The following is a 19,476-nucleotide window of genomic DNA, read 5'->3' as shown; positions in this document are numbered from 1 at the left end:
TAACTAAGACAAATGACCTGCATCTTCTCTGACCCATGGATTAAATCTGGGTATCGACAACAGGAGAAATGGCAGAAAGTCTACAAACTTGTGGAAGCTGACAACTCGCTACAGAAAGAAAATTGGATCAAGGCAGAAATCAAGAAAAAAATTTAAAACTTTTTTAGAATTGAAATGAAAATGAAATAGAATTGAAAATAAAAACACAGCATACCCAAATCTATGGGACACAATGAAGGTAGTTCTGAGGGGCAAGTTCACAGCACTAACTGCCTATATTTTTTAAAAAGAGAGAAATCTCACATTAAGCATACTTGAAAACTATAGAAAAAAACAAGAAAAAATAATACCAAAAGAGAAACAGATTCATGGCAAACCAATGAAGTAGAATCCAGAACACTACAAAGATCTATGAAACAGAGTTGATTCTTTAAGAAAATTTGTAAGATTCACAATCTTTAGCCAAATTAACCAAAGAACAGAGATATACCCAAATAATAAAATTAGAGATGAAAAGGGATTTTACAACTGACACTGAGGAAAAACAGAGAATCAGAGGACTATAGAAATTATATACACTATAGAAATCTGTATTGCAAACTGGAAAAAACTAAGAGAAATGGATGAATTCCTTGATATATATGTCCTACCAAAGTTAAATCAAGATGAAATAAAAAATTTAAAGAGACCCATAATCCCAAGTGAAATAGAAACAGTAATTTAAAATCTCCTGACTGAAAAAGCCCAGGGCCGGATGGGTTCAGAGCAGAATTCTACCAAACCATCAAAGAAGAACTAACATAAACATTCCTCAAATTATTCTGAAAAATGCAAACTGCAGGAACATTACCTAACTCTTTTTACAAAGCCACTACTTCCATGATACCAAAACCATGTAAGACCCAAGGAAAGAAAGAAAGAAAGGAAGGAAGGAAGGAAGGAAGGAAGGAAGGAAGGAAGGAAGGAAGGAAGGAAGGAAGGAAGGAAAGAAGGAAGGAAGGAAATTATAGGTCAATATCCCTTATGAACAGACATGCAAAAATTCTCATTAGAATACTTGCAAATTGAATTCAAGAGTACATCAAAAGATTATCCATCATGATAAAGTTGTCTTTATTTCAGGGATACAGGATTGTTTCAGCATATGTGAGTCAAGAAAGTCATCCACAACACAAATGAACTCAAGGACAGACACCACATGATCATTTCAATTGATGCAGAAGAGGCCTTTTACACAATACAACATACCTTCATAATAAAAATATCAATGAGACTAGGGATACAAGGGACATAACATAATAAAAGAAAATTAGAGCAAACCCATAGCCTAATTATCAAAAACAGAGAAAACTCAAAGCATTTCCATTAAAATCAGGAACAAGGCAAAATCCACCTTCTCCATTCCTATTCAATATGGTACTCAAAGTCTTAGCAAAAAGAAAACTGAAGGAGATCAAGAGGATGCAAGTACAAAAGGAAGAAGTCAAAGTATTCTTATCTCCACATGGTATGATTTTATACATAAAAGGCCCCCAAAGACTCCACCAGGAGACTTCTACAGCTGATAAACACCTTCAGCAAAGTAGCAGGAAACAAAACTAGCACACAAAAATCAGAAGCCTTCCTATAAACAAATGGCAAACACACTGATAAAGTAATCAATAAAATAATACCTTCCACAATAGCTTCAAAAAGCAAATGCCTTGGGATAACTCTAAACAAGGAAAAAATTTTAAGATACTGAAGAAAGAACTTGAAGAAAACATAAGAGAATGGAAATATCTCATAGGCTTATGGATTGGTAGGATTAATAGTATGAAAACGTCCATCTTACCAAAAGCAATCTACAGATCCAATGGAATTCCCATCAAAATTCCAACACAATTCTTCACAGAAATTGGAGGAAAAAACTTCAACTTCATGAAGAAACACACACAGAGAAAAACAAAACAAAACAAAACAAAACAGGGTAGCTAAAACATTCCTGAATAATAAAAGTATCACCATTCCAGATTTCTAGGTGTACTACAGAGTGATAATAATGAAAACAGCATGGTATTGGCATAAAAACAGACTCATTGATTAATGGAATAAGATTGAAGGCCCAGACATAATTCCACACACCAGTGTCAGTCACCTGATGTCTTACAAAGAACCTAAAATTACACAATGAAGAAAGAGCAGAATCTTCAAGAAATGGTGCTAGTCAACCTGGATAGCTACATGTAGGAAAATTAAAATATATCCATACTTAAAAAATCACACTGTACAAAACTCAATGTCAAATGGACCAAGGACCTCAACATAAGACCAGATACCCTGAATCTGATGGAAGAAGAAATGGGGAATAAGCTTAAACTCCCTGGCACAAGAAAGAACTTGCTGAACAGCACACAGCTAGCCAAGGTACTAAGACCAACAACAATAAATGGGACTTCATGAAACTGAAAAGCTTCCCCACAGCAAAAGACAGCACCATTCAAAGTGGCAGCCTACAGAATGAGAAAATCTTTACTAAATAGATCTGGCAGAGGGTTAGTCTCTAGAAAATATATAGAACTAAAAGAATTGAACATTATGAAAACAAACAACCCAATTTAAAAATTGGGCTAGAGACAGAGGAGAGCTCAGGATGTGGGGCAAGGCAAACACTTATTCACTGCTGCTTGAACTAAAACTGAGACCACCGCTATGGAAATCAGTGTGTCAATGGCTCAAAAAGCTGAAATTCCATCCACCACAAGACCCAGCTCTACTACTTTTGAGTATATACCCAAAGGACTCTAAATTTTACTACAGGGACACTTGCTCGTCCATGGTCATGGGTATTCTATTTGTTATAGACAGAAATTGGAAAGAGCCTTGATTCCATCAACTATGAACAGATGATAAAAATGCTGCACATTTATTTACACAGTGGAATGTTATTCAGCTGTTAAGGAAATGCAGTCATGAAATTTGCAGATAAATGGATACAGCTAGAAACAGCCATCCTGGGGGAGGTAACCCAGACTCCCCCTCCCCCCAAAAAAACAAATATTGCATGGTTTCTCTCATATATGAATGGTAGCTTTTAAGCTTTATATATGTATATTTCTATCCAAATAACCGGAGGGTAGGTAGCTTTAAGAGATCAAGGGGGCATAGGGGATCTTCCAAGGAAGGGGAAATAGAATTTAGAGTTATAAAGAGATAAAGAGGAAACCAGACTAGGAGGATTAAATGGTGAAGGGGAATGGGAGGGCAAGATAAAGGAGGGAATATGGGGAATGAAGGATAACTAACATTAATAGCCTTCTGAACTACCATATGAAACGTACTTCCATAGAAGTTTCCTAAAGTAAAAATATATGAAAGGAAACTAAATGGATTCACTGTATCATGGTGGAGAGAATGCCCCAACTAGACATCTTATGCCACCAAATAAAACCTCCAATGTTAGAAATGGGTTGCATCCTGTTGAGTCATTATAGAAAGGGCCCCATAGGACTCCCCTGTGAATTAAAGACTATTTCCAAGGCTATTGGTTATGTTAGTGAGGTCCTATTGCTGATGATACAACTTACATTATAGAACATGGAAACTGAAATTGAGCTGGTGCCCAAATAAAATCTTCACTCCTACTGACTAGCATTCATGGTTCTGAAGGGTACTTTGTATGCTAACAGAGAAGGAAAGTAAGCATCAATATAACCCAACTACAAACTTTGAGACCTACAACAGCGACCTGCCTGTAAGCTATAGTGTAATAGTGGCACAAATGTTATGGGAGTAACCAATCACTTTCTTTTTTTTTAACGTAAGGCTCACTTTATAAGTTGGAACTTATTCTGACACTGCTAAAGTGGCCAAGAATATGAGGCTAAATAGACCACAGGCCCTAGAGGGAACCTACTACTATTATTTTGCTAAATGAAGATAGCAATAAAGTGAGTTTTAGTGACATATTCCTATACCCATAGATCAGTACATCACTGAACCCTTATCAAATAAGCTTCTTCTTGCAGTAAGTAGTAATTAACACAGAGACCCACAAGTGAACAATGTGCCGAAAATGAGAGACTTGGGAGCACTCAGCTGTAAATGAGATGTCTTTTTAAAACCCCTCCCTTTAAGGCCCAGGAATGTATTCAGAAGAGGAGGCAAAAAGATGGCAAGACCCAAGGTGTTGGACAACTCCACGAAGACACAGCCTTCCAGACACAACAGGATTGAAACTCACAGACTGTGACAGTGACACAAGACCATCAATAGTTCAAATCAGACAAAATCCAAGCACAGAGAAGGGGAAGTAGCCCCAGAGTTCTAACCAAGAAGTTATTTGATACCAGCTGAGGAGGGGAAAAATCCATTTTCTCTAATGGGGTGTCCCTGGGTATATAAACCATACTTCAAGGCAGGCCCAATGCCCAGAAAGACCTGGCCAACACAAAATAAAGTTCTTGGGGGGGGGTGCTTTTCATTTTTGTTTTTGTTTTTAAAAGAGAAGAGGGAGGGAAAGTGGAAGACAGGGAGGAAGAGAGAGAGAGAGAGAGAGAGAGAGAGAGAGAGAGAGAGAGAGAGAGAGAGAGAGAGAGAGAGAAAGAATGAAATTGGGTAGTTAGAAAGTTCAGAAAGGTCTGGGAGGAGTAGAGGAGGGGAAAAATATGATCCAAATATATTTTGTGAGAAAAAATTTAAGTTCCCTTTGAGTCTTTCTAGGTATTATCCTTTACTTCTGGGTGGCACGGAAATCTTTCCAGAATCTCACAGAGAATTTTTATGATGAAGGACAGAAAGAATTTTTCTCCAGAGGTTTACTGCATGAGGCACCATTCCAACTGAGGTTTGGAAGAATGGGATTCAGTGGGGTAGACAGGGGAGGGAAATACCAGAGAGAAGTAAAGTGAATTATGGGAGGATCCAGCATGAAAAGACCAACAGGGAGACAAGAGTACTTCATGAGCAGAGGCAAGCCCACAAAGTTTCGTGCCTCTAAACAGCGTGGATGGTGATACAGTACATGGGGGATGTGGTGTTATTTCAGCTGCATTTGTAAGATTAAAAACTGAATTGAAATGTGGCGAGATAAGAGGAGGAAATACGGAGAATTCCACACTTTAAGACAGCTGCATAACTAATATTTTATCAGCATTGGGCTTTTCTTTCTTTCTTTCTTTTGGTGCTAGGGATTGAACTTAGGGCTTCACCCATGGTAGTCAAGTGGCCCGCCATTGAGATATAGTCCCAGACATAGCATTAATTCTGAAAAAAGAAAGTAGAGTATGGAGAAGGTTGTGACTTAAAAAGTTATAAAAATGATTACACAGAACCAAAGGTCTGCTTAAGTCTCCAGTCTTAACCAGACAACCAGACATACAGACATGGTAACCAGACAACCAGACATACAGACATGGTAACCAGACAACCTGACATACAGACATGGTAACCAGACAACCTGACATACAGACGTGGTAACCAGACAACCTGACATACAGACGTGGTAACCAGACAACCTGACATACAGACGTGGTAACCAGACAACCTGACATACAGACGTGGTAACCAGACAACCTGACATACAGACGTGGTAACCAGACAACCTGACATACAGACGTGGTAACCAGACAACCTGACATACAGACGTGGTAACCAGACAACCTGACATACAGACGTGGTAACCAGACAACCTGACATACAGACATGGTAACCAGACAACCTGACATACAGACGTGGTAAGAAAAAGAGACCTTGTGAAACTAACTTATGAAAACAATGACAAACATTACAAAGTAATACATCAACATAATATAAAACATGGCCCATGAAACACAAATAACATGTAAAATACATTATAGGTTGTATGTTTACATATAATAGATAATACACATAAAACATTCGTGAAGAGCCAAGCAGCAGAACATGAATGCTAGTCACAAGACAACGCACAATCCTTTACATCAGAGAAACTCAGCTTTCCAGGTCACAGGTTCATACCAACCAGAGTGGTGGAGCAGGAAAATGGGTATTTTATACGTGCAAGGATTCACAGGGCTTACCTCATCAATACTGTTTCTTAAACATTCAGCTGATAACACGCTGGAACAAAACAGGGTTTAAGGGAACAAGAGGCTGAGAGGTCCAGAAAAGAGAATGTCTCTGAGAGGAGCCTGAAGGAAGGCCCCGCACTGCTGTATGTACAGGCACAGAGCAGGTAGTTTAGGGTGACAGGAAACAGGGAAGTCCTGAACTGGGACATCTTAGGAAAAGAAGAACCCTAGAAAGTGTGTGAGAGTTATGAGCAGGGGTGAGGGGCGGGAACACGAGACTACATTAGAGCAAACAGTCTACGAAACAAAAGGAGGAATTAAGAAATGTGGGCGGAAACTCAGTTATACCACAAAAGCAATACAGGCATGTATAAGAGTAATTAAACATTAGAATTAACAGAAACATCATGGCTGTAGAACAATATATATATTAGCAACTTCGGCAATAAGTAAGAAAAAAATCCAGATAACAGGTCTAAGAAGACTGGGAAAGACGCAAGGGAGACCAAAGATGCTAAGATGGTCCTTGGTGAACGATGGGATGGAGTGACGGCCACAGCTGGACAGCAGCAACTCAGAGCTTTATTTAATGATACAGCGTCTCTCAAAGACCACTGTCTAACAGGAATGGAGCTTTCGAACACGGAAAATGGAAAAGGAAATAACTCGGAGAGAAACAGCTAACACAGTTACAAAACCAAGTTGTATGAACTGAATTTCAGCTGTGCTCATTGACGATTCGGGGGAAAAACTTAACTATCTTTAAGAAACGAGCTTCGTGCTCTCTTTAGAAATCACACGTACCTGATTTCTTTTGTTCTCCAGCAGTGACGTTTCATAGAGCTGAGCGTTGTGAAGGACAATACCACAAAATGCCAAGTAGGCAGCAAAGTCCTAAAACAGAGACGACAGCAGTCAGGTTTGAACTTCATGTAAAACTGTTTAGAATCAGTGCCTGAAGCCTAAAAGCACTTGCAGTTGAAATAAACATTAGATACCAAAATGTAGGTGCCTGTTATGCATAAAATTAGGAATTCACTGCAAACCAATCATTAGCTAAATGGCACAACTAGCCGGTGGCTGGGTGTTCAGTCTTCTTTATGTTATATGAAGAGGAGGAAAGGAATTGAGATGGGGACATTGCATAAAATTGCAGTTTTTCTCTGTACAAGATTTGGTGTAGGCTGTACATGACACTGAGACTCAAGCCTATGAGGAACCAAATAAATAGGTTATAACTTATTATTGAAGCCAATGAAAACTCACATATTTAAGAGAATATTGTCCATAACAAGTTAAGTGTCATGTAAGGTTGCAGATACTAGTTTAAACACATTTTTTTTAAGATTTATTTATTTTATGTATATGAGTGCTCTATCTGCATGCATGACTTTATGCCAACAGAGGGCATTAGATTCCACTATAGATGGTTGTGAGCCACCATGTGGGTCCTGGGAATTGAACTCAGGACCTCTGGAAGAGCAGCCAGTGCTCTTAACTGCTGAGTCATCTCTCCAGCCCCCCAATACGTTCTTTTTAATATGAATCTAGAATCCTTATAATGCTGCAATAGGGTGATGTGCTCACAGTTAAATTAATGATTAAAGCAGTCATTAGATGGCATGATTTATTCATACCTGTGGATAGATTTTGTCAAGATGTGATACAGTCTAAATATTTATTAAGGGCAGTTTTATTTTAGCGGACTACAAATAGTGGACATAAAGTTTATCTAATAATCATATTTTTGTATTAAGTATCCAGATGTAATTAATAGCACAGAAGTATACTACTCTGACTTTGAAAGTTACCTCTTATCAATTAAAGTTACCTCTAGATCAATTAAAACACGGGAGCTAACACACGTCAACACTGCTACTACGTCACAGGAACAAAACTAACTGTCTTGTTTGAATGTCTTCCGAGTTCAAAAGCACCTGGTAGCAAAATGGCTTAGAGGGGTGGGGAGGCAGTGGGCTATGACAAATGTACAATGCATATTCGGTAGGAGAAATCACAAGGCGCTGGAGAACGAAGGTGTAAGCAGGGAGAGCTGGAAAGGAATCTTGTCGATGTGTGTGGAATGTATTCCGTAACAGTCGGATGGGAATGGTAAGGTAGCACCAATTGCCGTTCTCCTGGAAGCCAAATTCATATAACCCTTCCTGAACTTACACATCAGCTGCCCATGCAAAGCTTATAAAACTAGGAAATTTGCTTTACCAGGAGGAAAATGTCAGTGTTCAGCCAGTGCAGGGAGCAGGGCTTAGAGCAAGCCGGGTTTGTTTTGTCCTCGAGGATGACCTTTTGTACAGCACTGATAGAAAGTACAAGGAGATCACTAAAGTACAGAGGGACCCTTTGTGTGCACCCAGCTCAGGGCAGGGCTTGCTGGTACCTCAGCGAGGAGAGAACTTGGGGTTCCTGCGACACTCAAGCACCCTCAAGTCAAATCAGTGATGTCATTAGCTGAAGAACTTCTTCTAAAATTCACTTTTTTCTCTTTTACTCTTAAAAAACGTGTTGTTGAGAATTTCAGAGATGAGTACTCTATTTGCATCCTCCCCATCCCACCCTCTCATCTCCCCAGCTTCTCCCATGCCCCTGTCTTAAATTCACAACCCTTCTTCCTTAATTATTACTGGTGCACACACCCGCACACCCAACCCCCTACACACACAAATTCACATCATCTTTAAGCGTAACTTTTTTTTTAAGCAACCATGTCAGCAATGCCTAACCCCAGAGGTCATGTGCTATAAAGAGAATGTATCTTTCTAAGCCGGCATCATGCCAAACTCAGGTACCTTTTCATCCTTTTCGGTGAACGTCCCACCATTTCCTGACTTCTTGTTGATGGCCTGGGCCACACCAACAACCTAGGATAAGAAGATAAAAGCACACGTTTTTCCGTTAGCTTCAATTGCTCAGAGTGAATGTGTTTACAGGGGATACCAGCTGTTCAAAAGCACAACGCTGAAATGCTAAAACAAAACCCAAGTCCAGTCTTTTATTCATAATAAGGGTAGTAATATTCCTAACTTCCTGGAGCCCAAACTGCCTGGGACTCTGGGACTTTACCTTGCATCCAGATTAAACTAGCTGGTAATTATGTTTTAAGTAAATATTTTGCATAGTTTTCAAGTTCAAAAAATTAGGGAAAAAATCCTTTATATTTCCAATAAAATATATAGTTCAACAAACATTTTACATTGATTTTGAATATTTCTAAAAGGCTAGGTGCTCACTTACTAAACACTTACTAAAAATGAAGCAGGGCCCAGCGGCCAGTTACAGAGGAATTCAGAAGAATCATTAGTGCACAAGAATTTCTCATGCAGGAATGTAGCTCAGCTTCTTTTGAAACTTCTGGCCTTGAAAATTATTTGACCTTCAACAGAATTATTTTTGGGAAAAGAAGTTATTAAAAAACCAAAACAGGAATTAACAGGCGAAGCCTACTTTCACATAGGTCAGAAGGAATTTGAAAGATAAACTGTACTTAAGTTGGCCAAGCTAAACTTGGCCCGTATGCCTTGAGTTCCACAAAAGGTTAAGAAAGACTTGAAGAAACCTCTCATCTGTCGGCTCGGAGGGCCATTAGTCCTGTCCAGTTCTAGCTTCAGGTTGAGAAATTACTTCGCATTTATAACAACTTACAACTTACTTCAGCTTCCTCTTAATATGAATTCTATCGTTTCCTTCTTTTCCCAATTTAGTACCGTCAAAATAAACTATTTCTCCCTAAGTGCTCACACTTTAGGAAACGTAGCCTTAATTCTGTGTGGCAGGTTCATCTTTCTTTGTCCAGCTCACTCTAAGCTCCCTACCTACAAGAAATGATAGAAAACTCTCCTTAGGAGAACAGAGTAGAAAAGGGAAATACATTTTCAGGGGATGCAGTTTTCTGATACTCCCAACACTCTTTTTCCTCTCCTTCTTTATTATATCATAAAAGGATAATAGGCTTTTTTTAAAAAGACAATTATTCATTTATCCTAACTGCCTTTGTTGCCCTGGGTTCAACTCACCCTGGCTTTCACAGGCTCCTTGAATGCTCTTAATGTTTCTAGATGCTCTAGTCTTAAGAGCAAAGGCCTGGGAAAGTTTTGTCCAGGTCAAGCATATCCAGTTTGCAGCTAGGCCTTTTCACTCAAAACAGAAATAATGAGAACAACCTGAGGGTCGTGGGGTCTGACATGTAGCAGTAGAAATCTAACCCAACTTTAAGTACTCACTCATTCACTTGTTCCAAAAGTGCTAAACAGCCTACTAAAAATCAAATAATAAAGACAGAAGAAAAGGCTACCAGGAAGAAGTTAAGAATTCGGTGGGCCAAGTATGATCCATGCAGAGTCAGTAGGATGTGTGATGAGTTCTATGGTGCTGTTGCCTCATATTGAGGGCACAGTGGAGGGCACCTCTCAGAAAGGACAGTATGTTCACTCAAAAAACACACAGCTATTTAAAAACTGACCCCAAGTCAAATTATAGTAACCTTTTAGAACATCAGAATATTACCACAGATTGATAGTGAGATAAGTCAACATTGAAGTCTTAAATAAAACCAGCTGTACAACTCTGAAGTTAAGAGTTACCAAAACCATATTGTGATTTGATTAGGTTGTTGGAGTTCCCTGAAAATGAAGGCCAAATCAGGCTAGGCCATTTGGTTCTCTGAGTTCCCGGGCTATCAGCTATAGGAACGTTAAGCTGGTCAGTGGGCTACACTGTGGGTGCCTGTCAATGACTGGGACAACCAGGGAGACCTACAAGAGAAGATGGGTGGGTCAGGGAACATCAATTCCCACTAGAATTGCAGACTCAGAATACTGCTGGATCCCCAGGGTTCCCGGTGGCTTCCATTTTAGTATCAGAGCACTTGGAACACGGCTTCTTCAGACACAGAATGGTCCCTGGGGCTCTCTCTTTATTAAAACCTGTGTCCCAATTTTTCTCTCCTTCCCCCTCCTCTTTCCTTATTCTCTCTCTCTCTCTCTCTCTCTCTCTCTCTCTCTCTCTCTCTCTATCTCTATCTCTATCTCTATCTCTATCTCTATCTCTATCTCTATCTCTATCTCTATCTCTCTGGTTTCTTGATTGAGATGGGGTCTCTCTCAGTCTGTAACCTAGGACACCTTTGACTGTGGAGCAATCCTCCTGCCTCTACCTCTCGTATGCCGAGCTTGCTGGCATGAGTCTCTACACCTTCCCTTTCAAATTAAGTTTTGGGTTATGGTTTTACACTAGGGGTATTTATTTATAAATAAACATTATTTATAACTGTGAGATTAAAAGTTTTCTTTCTGGTTAAACTATCGTTGAAGCTATTCTATATATATGAAACCCCTTTATTCGTTTTTCCCCCTTTCTTTCTTTAGAAACCAGTGTCTGCTGCTCATCCCTGAAGCTCCTAATTTGGACTGTAAGTTTACCCTCAGCCTCCTGTTCATTCAGTGAGTTGCATGGTGGTGGGGTGAGAATCTGAACATGCTGCCTGTGTGTGGTACAGGCTCCTGGCTCCTGGCTCACAGCTTAAGCAGAGGGCAAGCTCCACCGCTGCTTGTCTCGACTGCTGATGGAAATGAGCTCAGCTTATGGGTAGAATTTCACGGACAAGCCTTCTCACGGGGTTCACGTTAGACCCACTGGCCTCCCTCCTGTGGCGTGGACTCGCCTACGGTCCACAGATCCCATTCTCACACGCTCCACATGGAATCTCAGACACTGTCGGCCCATTTGGCTTTTGGAAGCTTGCTTTCCTTACCTTGGGTTCCTCACTTGGCGTCAGGTATCTGTTGGTTTCCCTTCTCTTTAAATTCACTTGTATAGTTTAAACCTTGCTTTTAGTAGCCTTTGCCCTTGGACCAGTTTGCAGAATGCTAGGATTTTTACATCAATTTTGTCTTCGGAAGTCAACCTGATGAGCTTCAAAACCTACTTTGTGTCCCCTAATTCCAAACATTTGCTATGCAGTTGTCCCCCAGAAGGAATCAATTCCAGGTCCCTTGCTGTTCAGATGCCAAAATCAAAGAATGCTAAGCTGCCTCATATAAAATGACACAGAGTTTGCATAAACATACACATATCCCCCACCTCCTTTAAATCACTCCTAGAGTACTTACAATGCATGATATATATGTATGCTATTTTAGTAGTTGCTATATTGCACTATTTAGGGAAAAACAAAGAAAAGGATTGCATATATTCCAAATAAGCCAATTTTTCTCAAATATTTTTATCTGAAGTTGGATAAATCCGTGGAAGCAGAACACACAGTTATAGAAGGCTGACTATATTTAATTTCTTCTAATGGTAAAGAAAGATATGTACTAAGACAATTTCATACAATGAGGTATTCCAACAAGAAATTACTCATCCGTTCTACTAACAAATGATTTTTCCACTGCTCATCCTGTGGACTTAGATGAGAAGCTGATTTGTTGGTTTTGTTTCAGTTAGGATGACTGTCTGAGTATAATATTTACATTAAAAATCAGGCAAGTGAGAGCTGGACAGACTGCTCAGCAGCTAACAGCATGGGTTGTCCTTTCAGAGGACACAATTTTGATTCCCAGCTCCCACATGGCAGCTCACAACTCCAGTCTCAGGAGATTCAACACCTGCTTTTGAACTCTGCAGGCATCAGCTGGTACACAGGCATATATGCAGGCAAAACACCCATACACATAAAATCAGTTTTTTAAATAAGCAAGCAGCTACATGCAGTAGCACATGTCAGTACCCCCAAGACTAAGAAGCCTAAGACAGGGGATCTGCTAAGATTTCAAGGCCAACCTGTGTTACATAGTGAGTTCCAGGTCTGGCAGGTATATGCAAGACCATATCTCATAAATAAATAAATAAATAAATAAATAAATAAATAAATAAATAAATAAATAAATAAATAAATAAAAAGTAGAATCCCCACTAAAACCAAACCAACCAACCAAACACCAGGCATTTCTCTCATGAGACTACTAGACCAGGAAAAAGAAAAAAAGTGTGTATATGAATTTCTTCCTCCTTCCTCAGATGGGTGACTATCTAAAAACAACATGGAATAAAACTACAGGTTACAAATAGAGAGTTGGGACTATAGCTCAGTGATCGATGGTCTGTCTACCATGAACAAGGCACTTGGTTCAGCTCTTGGTGTTGCAGGGACAAAAGAGAGAAGAGGTACCGTGTTTATCTACAGTCACAGAGCTAATCAAGGACAAAAAGACGTCAGCAGCCGGAACTTCAAGTCCAGAGCAAAACCAGCGGCATCCCTCGCCTCCTTGTGTGGCCATCCAGGTGTTCCCTCCCGTCTGCTGACAGCCCTTAGGACCAATGAGTCCATTTTCTTTAGATGAAATAGTTACTTTGTAGGGCTTACTTTGTTGCTGTTCGGTTTTTGAGACAAAGTCTCTCAGTATGTTTTATAGCTTAGGCTGGCCTGGAACTTACTATGTAGCCAAGGCTGGCCTGGAAATGTTGATCCTCTAGCCTCCTCGCCTAGAGTACTGAGATTACAAGCATGAACTAGATCCAACTTTGATATTTTGGGTTGTGAGCCTAGCCTTTAACGGCTGAGCTATCCCCCCCAGCCCTAGATCCAACTTTTATTGCAAATATATGTTCAGACTTCCCATCCGAGAGTCAAGGCCCTGCAGATGGCAGGTTCATTCCTGGGAAGCCACTTGCTTGCTGCCTAGCTGGGGCCCTGCGCTATGTTTTCAAGCAGAAAGGAGCCTCTAGTGTACTGCACTCCCACAGCACGGACAGATATCATGTCCCTACAGGGTAGATTCTCCTTTAGAAATGCCTTGAGTCTCTCTGGGTGAGCAATGGGAAATGTGACAGCTGGCTGTTCCGGAGACGACCCATCACTGTCACAGACAGCAACCTCTTATTCAGTAAGTGGCTACTCCCAGACATTTACTAAGGTCACATATCAATCTCAATACATCACCCTGTTTCAGTTTCCAGCGGATGCTCCACATGGAATCAAAACACAAAGGAGGAAGGGAAGCCATTGCAAATCCTGACATTCCTCCCTCCCGGCCATATCAGGCCTCATGTAAGATAGTCTAACCTGAGCCAAAAGCCACATCACCCCCAAGAAACTAGAACACAGAAACATAATGTACATGCAACAACAATAATATCCAGTAACACATAAACTCGTGGAGAGTTCACCCCAGTGTTCTTTTCAAAATTTCATTTACTCTCTAAATTAATGGGTTTCTTTGGAGCTGAGACATTTATTCCTGGCCCAAAGGGAGAAATAAGCATATGATAAAGTTTTCCCATTAATAAAAGAACAGTGAGGGCATTGGTTAGTTTTCTTGTAAATACCCGACAAGAAGCAGCACAAGGGGCCAGAGGTAACTGATGAACTGTGATGTGGAAATGCAGGCAAACATAAACCCTTTCCTCCCCAACCTGCTTTTGGTAATGCTGTTTTATCACAGCACTAGAAAATCTAACAAGACACATCTCTTTCTCTCGAAATTCAGCCTCTAAGGCTAATTTTCTCTTTACGGTAGAGAAGAAAGTAGATTATTAGATATTAAAATGTAGTTGGATTTTTAAAAAGGAACATGAGTCGTGAAAGTTGACAAAGCACTTTCCCTATGTAACTTTAGTTATTAGATGAATATAGAGGTTGGCATACATATCTGTTGAGAGTTGTAATTTCATTGACAATAACTTAAAGAATTTATGGAAAACATCAAAATATATCAAGGGGTCTAATTACGCAGTGTTGGGCCAAATGTTGCACAAAGAAATTGTTTATTCATATCTGCAATTGGTTCCAGATCCTTAACACCCACCACTAAGGGCTACACAAAACTCATCACAATTATATTTATAAATGATCTGTAAAATTAAAAATGCAATACTCTCCAACAAGCATTTGAGTGGTTACAGAAGGCACCAAGGAAGTTACATCTTCTGTTGAATGGAGGACAGCATGAAGCAAATTTTCTAAGCATTACAAATGAGACAAATCATTTGGGTCACAGAAGGCAATGTTAAATGAATCCTCAAGCCTGCCTTGTTTCTCCACTTCCTCTTCACTCTGGATCCACGGTGTAGATGCAAACATTCACCTATTAGACTGTTTTCATCTGCTATTCTTAGGAAATGTCCCTACCCTCCTTGGGAAAGTGGTTAACGTCCTTTGTAAAAGAGCGCTTGTTTATTATTTAAGTGCTAATGTGGAAAGGCGAAGGATCTTCACCAGCACAGAGTCCAGTCCAGAACAAATAGAAACTGCTCCGAGCACTTCTATTTTGTTTCTAAAACAAACCTACAAGAAAGAGCACTGTGGGGGAATCAGCTCAGGGAACAATCTAAAAGGTTTTCAAAGCTAGCCAGCTCTTTAAGACTAAAATAGACTTAGACCAACCGACAGTCCACTAATAAACTTTGCTGGTTCTTGTAATTATATTTTCCTAAGAATTGAAAAGTTATAGGCATACCACTGTAACATTTTATTTGAACCAAATTTCTTGGTCAAACTGGAGAAAGTCTGCCTTGTTAAGACAGGCATAGACCACAGGATGGATCTTCTGTCTGTGCCTTCGGGATGGAACAGGCACCGATGTGCAGATCGTGGGAGCAGGTGTTTCCTGCTGTCCTAAGGCTGTGGGCAAAGACACAGATGAACACAGCAGCAGCCTCTCAGCCTTGCTCTGGCAGCTCTCAGAGGCTCGGCCCAGACTGTCATGTGAGTGCTGGACCCATGTAACATCCGCCTCGTACAGATATTCTGCTTCTGGTGCACAAGCCCTCACAACCCAAAAGGAAAAATTAAAAAGCAAGTATTTTGCTTGCTTCTTTAAAATGTATTATTATTGTTGTTGTTTCTGAGATAAGGTCTCTCTAGGTAACCCAGGCTAGTCTTGAACTGATAATCCTCCTGTTTCCACTCCAGAATGCTGGACGTAAGAGATGTGCACCACCACAGTTCAGTTTCCCATTTACTTTTCATGTCTCTGCACCTTAGGCCAGGATCTGCATATTTCAATGACTCAACCACTGAATGGGGAAAAAAAGAAGAAATAAAAAGGAAAGGAAAGGGCATGACTGCTCCTAGGTATGGTGAAGGAGGAGGTTTATTGTAGATAAAAGGGAGAGCATAGCCAGAGGCAGAGACATCTGGGAGAGTCCAGAGTGGACAAGACCCTGAGCCGTGTGAGGAGAGGGGGAGGGGAGACCAGGTGCAGCAGCCAGGAGGCCCAAAAGAGCTGAAAAAGATCAGATAACCAAAATGGTTGATTATATAGGAAGGACAGCTGGGGCGAAGACAGCCCAGCCCTGGAGCTGGAGAAATTTAGTGTAGGAGGAGGGGCATGCCAGCCAGGAGGGCCCTGTGACAGGTAGGGTCTGAACAACAGGTAGAGAGAACATGGAGGCCGGTGTCTGCCGTGATATGTTAAAAGGCACCTCAGCCGTTTGCCCCACTTTGAAACCAAACAACCATCGCCTGTTCAACAGAGACTGGGCGTTAGAGAAATCACATGGGGATATTTTAAAATAATCCCGCATAGGTCAAACAGTTTAAATTCTACAAAGCACTTACTTTCGCATATTGTGGTTTGAATTACATGTCTTCGTGCCTTATTTTGTGACTCGGGCATGCATTAAGTGGCTTTAATTCATCTTAGTATTTATCTCACGGAAACTGGCGGGTGCCTTTTTTCAGCATTTGCCGGATTTGATAATGTCCTGCCTGCTGTCCCCTCCCCACCCCTCCCCACAGGAACGACAGACAAAACAGCTGTAAGCTCCAAGTGATGAGTCTCTCAGTAAGAGTTGGTTCGGTCCCTGTAAATACGTTTCGAGCATGTTACAAGGAACAGTACTCCAGGGAAGGGCACTGTTTCAGAAATAGGCCATCTGGTCCGGTGGCAGCTAAATTCTCTGTACTTCTTTACTAAACATGAGAGAATTCTGTCTGCTTACATAAATAACTAACGCAAGTGACTAAAATAAAACCGTCTCAAGTGCCTTTGCCTGAAAAAAATCCAGAATGAAGTCTGAATGAAATTTAATAGCAGGCCTGCAAAGCAGACTTGCATTTCTATCTTCAGTTTGCTTTGTTGGCATATCTTGGTTGCTCTCGGGGGCACATTGGCCCAGCTCAGGGCAAAACCTTCCTGTGACTCTTTTGTCCCTGGTGAAAACTTGCCCGTGGGTTCCTCTTTCGACTTCAGAGAATGCGTCTCTCTGCTCCTTCCTTCCTTGTCTCATCTTTTGAGAGGACTCTTTGCATTAAGTGACGTCACGCTCCGGAAGACAAGCAGGTCTTCTGGCTATGCCCACATTCCCATCCCGTCCCTGCCCAGGCAAAGTAACGGATATTTCAGTGGAGAGAGAGTCCAGCTGTCATCAACAGCAGAATTTCAAGTAGTCTCTTTTCCGCACCGTGACTGCACAGTCCAAGTGCGTGCTTGTGGATGTTGGTTTGCAAGTTTCTAGTTATGTGACTTTGACCAAGACCCCTAAATGGTCCAGTCTTCGTGTCCTCGTCGTTTAACAGGGAATAAGGTGACTGCTCCAGGGGTGTTAAGGAAATGGCAGGCCCTCGAACCATCCCCACAGTAGTTACTCCAGAAACACCACTCATGGCAACTGCTTTCTACACCTGCGACAATTCCTCCCCGAGTCCCGTTCCACGCCGCTTATCCACTCTCATCCACAACCTGGACAGCTCTTTTGATTGATTTTTTTTGGGGGGAGGGTGCGTTCATTTGCCTCTGGCTAATAGCTCTTTGACCCTTCTGAAATAGAATATTTTAGCTTGCTCAAGCTTCACTAGTTTTGTTTTGTTTTTGTAACCCATTAACCCCTATCTTAAGAGGAAATGAGGAGAAGAGGGAGGAATACAAAAACTTATTCTCGGGGCTGGAGAGATGGCTCAGTGGTTAAGAGCACCGACTGCTCTTCCAGAGGTCCTGAGTTCAATTCCCAGCAACCACATTGTGGCTCACAACCACTTGTAATGATATCTGGTGCCCTCTTCTGGCCTGCAGGGACACATGCAGGCAGAATACTGTATACATAATAAATAAAAATAAATCAAAAAAAAAAAGGAAAAAAAAAAAAAAAACAAAAAAAAAAACAAAAACTTATTCTCTGCACTGTGCAAGTAGCTATGATGCCGGCTTCTGAAATGATGTTGCTATCTCCATTACATCAATGGATTATAACATAATATACTATTATACTAGATAATATTACAACATTATTGAAAAGGACTACTGAAAATTTCAATTTGCTGAAATATCTCACAAGAAAAGAGCCTGGGGCTGGCAAGATAGCTCAGCAAGTAAAGGTGCTTGCCGCTAACCCTAAAGACATGAGTTCAATTCCTGGGACCCACACAGTGAAAGGAGAGAACCAACTCCTAAAAGCTACCTTCTATCTCCATGTGTATATTTGTACACTCACATGCATGCATGTACACACAGATAGATAAACAGAAGGACAAACAGATGGATGGATATATATAAATAAATGAATGAATAAATAAATAAATAAATAAATAAATAAATAAATAAATAAATAAATAAATAAATATAAATGGATGGGTGGGGAAGAGGCAATTTTCAGGATTTTAATGACTCCTAAAAGTCTTCCAGAATGTCCAGGCCTATGTCAGAGCACAGACTTCAGTATGTAATACACAACTGCTCCATTCATGCAGCTGCCAGAACTAGTTCCCTTGAAAAACTGCTGTCACTGAAAAGTATACAATATTTTATAAACAAGAGATAAACAGTAATTCAATGACCGTGGCTCTTTTCTGGTAAATAACTAGAATGGGTGATAGCATAACCCGAACAATTTAAACAAAAACAAGGCAAATCCATTCTGCCTCAATTACAGGACAAAAGAACAGAAAGCCATTTTTCTTTTAAAGTTCACAGTTAGAGGCTAGCAAACAGACTGACAGAGTCCAGGGCTATCCCACTGTCATCCAGGCCCAGTCAGCTGATCCAAGGTTAGTGACAGCCTCTGGCTTCTCTCTCATTCCTTCTCCTACAGGTTCCATTACTGTTACTTAGCCGTGTTCCTTCAAAAAGCACTGGCTGGTGTCTCCTGACGTTTCCACAGTGTCACAAAGCATGCCTGGCCCTCTGCCTGGAGGGCGCAGCTCTGGAGGTGGGTCTTTATTACCCCACTCTTCAGAGAAGGGAACTGAAGGTAAAGGGATTAACCCGGATTAGTCATTCAGGAAGCAATAAGTCGGGCTTCAAACTCAGAGCAAACAAGCTTTACAATTATCCCTGAAAGCCTCACTGGGCCTGTACATTTTCATGTAAAGGTTTTTTGAGAGACTTCTGGTATGTTAGTAGTCACAAGGCTGCCTCTCCCTGATGTGATAAAGGAGAAAAGAAATATCTAAAAACACAAAACAAAACATTTCTTTCACACTGTTCAAGGAAGG

General features: G+C 40.7%; 1 protein-coding gene across 3 annotated transcripts in view; it reads right to left on the bottom strand.

The window, feature by feature from the left end:
• Pde5a (phosphodiesterase 5A) overlaps window positions 1-19,476 on the bottom strand; it is a 145,723-nt gene that overhangs the window by 90,793 nt on the left and 35,454 nt on the right. For all 3 annotated transcript variants that reach the window (XM_016010110.3, XM_006991870.4, XM_042279824.2), the window contains exons 4-5: window positions 8,837-8,908; window positions 6,834-6,923 (exon numbers count right to left, since the gene is read on the bottom strand). In XM_016010110.3, the coding sequence (XP_015865596.1) occupies window positions 6,834-6,923; window positions 8,837-8,908 (162 nt within the window). The remainder of the gene's footprint in view (window positions 1-6,833; window positions 6,924-8,836; window positions 8,909-19,476) is intronic.

This window comes from Peromyscus maniculatus, chromosome 6 (genome assembly GCF_049852395.1).
Source record: "Peromyscus maniculatus bairdii isolate BWxNUB_F1_BW_parent chromosome 6, HU_Pman_BW_mat_3.1, whole genome shotgun sequence".
Classification (NCBI taxonomy): domain Eukaryota; kingdom Metazoa; phylum Chordata; class Mammalia; order Rodentia; family Cricetidae; genus Peromyscus; species Peromyscus maniculatus.
Note: the sequence above shows the minus strand (reverse complement) of the source record. Positions and strands in the feature narration are given on the sequence as shown.